Here is a 448-nt window from a genome sequence, read left to right as displayed (position 1 = left end):
CTAAAAGAGAAAAACAAACGAGTTCCCCAAAGAAGATCTATGAACAAAGTTGCGACAAAAAATATATATCTAAATAGAAAAGAAAGTTTGGAACTTTAACATAATTCAAGCTAAAAATACTTACCTTAGAAAATGAATACAAAATCAATTCCCTATGAATCAGACTGATCGAAGCAATCCCTGAAAAATAAAAAAGTATAGAATGAACGATGATCGCGGCATGATCAATCAGAGAATTAAAAAAATAATAAAAAGTTGAAGCAAAATTCATAAATGGACGGTGAAATCGATGAAAGAATAAATACCGAATCCTAAGAACGCCGGAGAGTTGGCGGCGTCGGGTTTGCCGGAGTACGATGGAGGAATGGGGAATGGCGGTGGCGTTTTCTCCAACCTTTTGGTGCACACACTTATGACTATATTTGATCAAAGAGAGAGAGAGAGAGTC

The 448-nt window shown here is 36.2% G+C and overlaps 1 protein-coding gene across 1 annotated transcript in view; it reads right to left on the bottom strand.

Annotated features, from left to right (window-relative positions):
- The window catches only part of LOC107494179 (uncharacterized), a 5,457-nt gene extending 5,355 nt beyond the window's left edge, over nt 1–102 (bottom strand). The window contains exon 1 of the mRNA XM_021124859.2: nt 95–102. Coding sequence (XP_020980518.2) covers nt 95–102 — 8 coding nt within the window. The remainder of the gene's footprint in view (nt 1–94) is intronic.
- Between the last annotated feature and the right edge of the window lie 346 nt (nt 103–448).

Source organism: Arachis duranensis, chromosome 6, assembly GCF_000817695.3.
Source record: "Arachis duranensis cultivar V14167 chromosome 6, aradu.V14167.gnm2.J7QH, whole genome shotgun sequence".
NCBI classification, from domain to species: Eukaryota; Viridiplantae; Streptophyta; class Magnoliopsida; order Fabales; family Fabaceae; genus Arachis; species Arachis duranensis.
The sequence above is the reverse complement of the archived record's forward strand: the minus strand, read 5'-3'. Positions and strand labels throughout refer to the sequence as shown.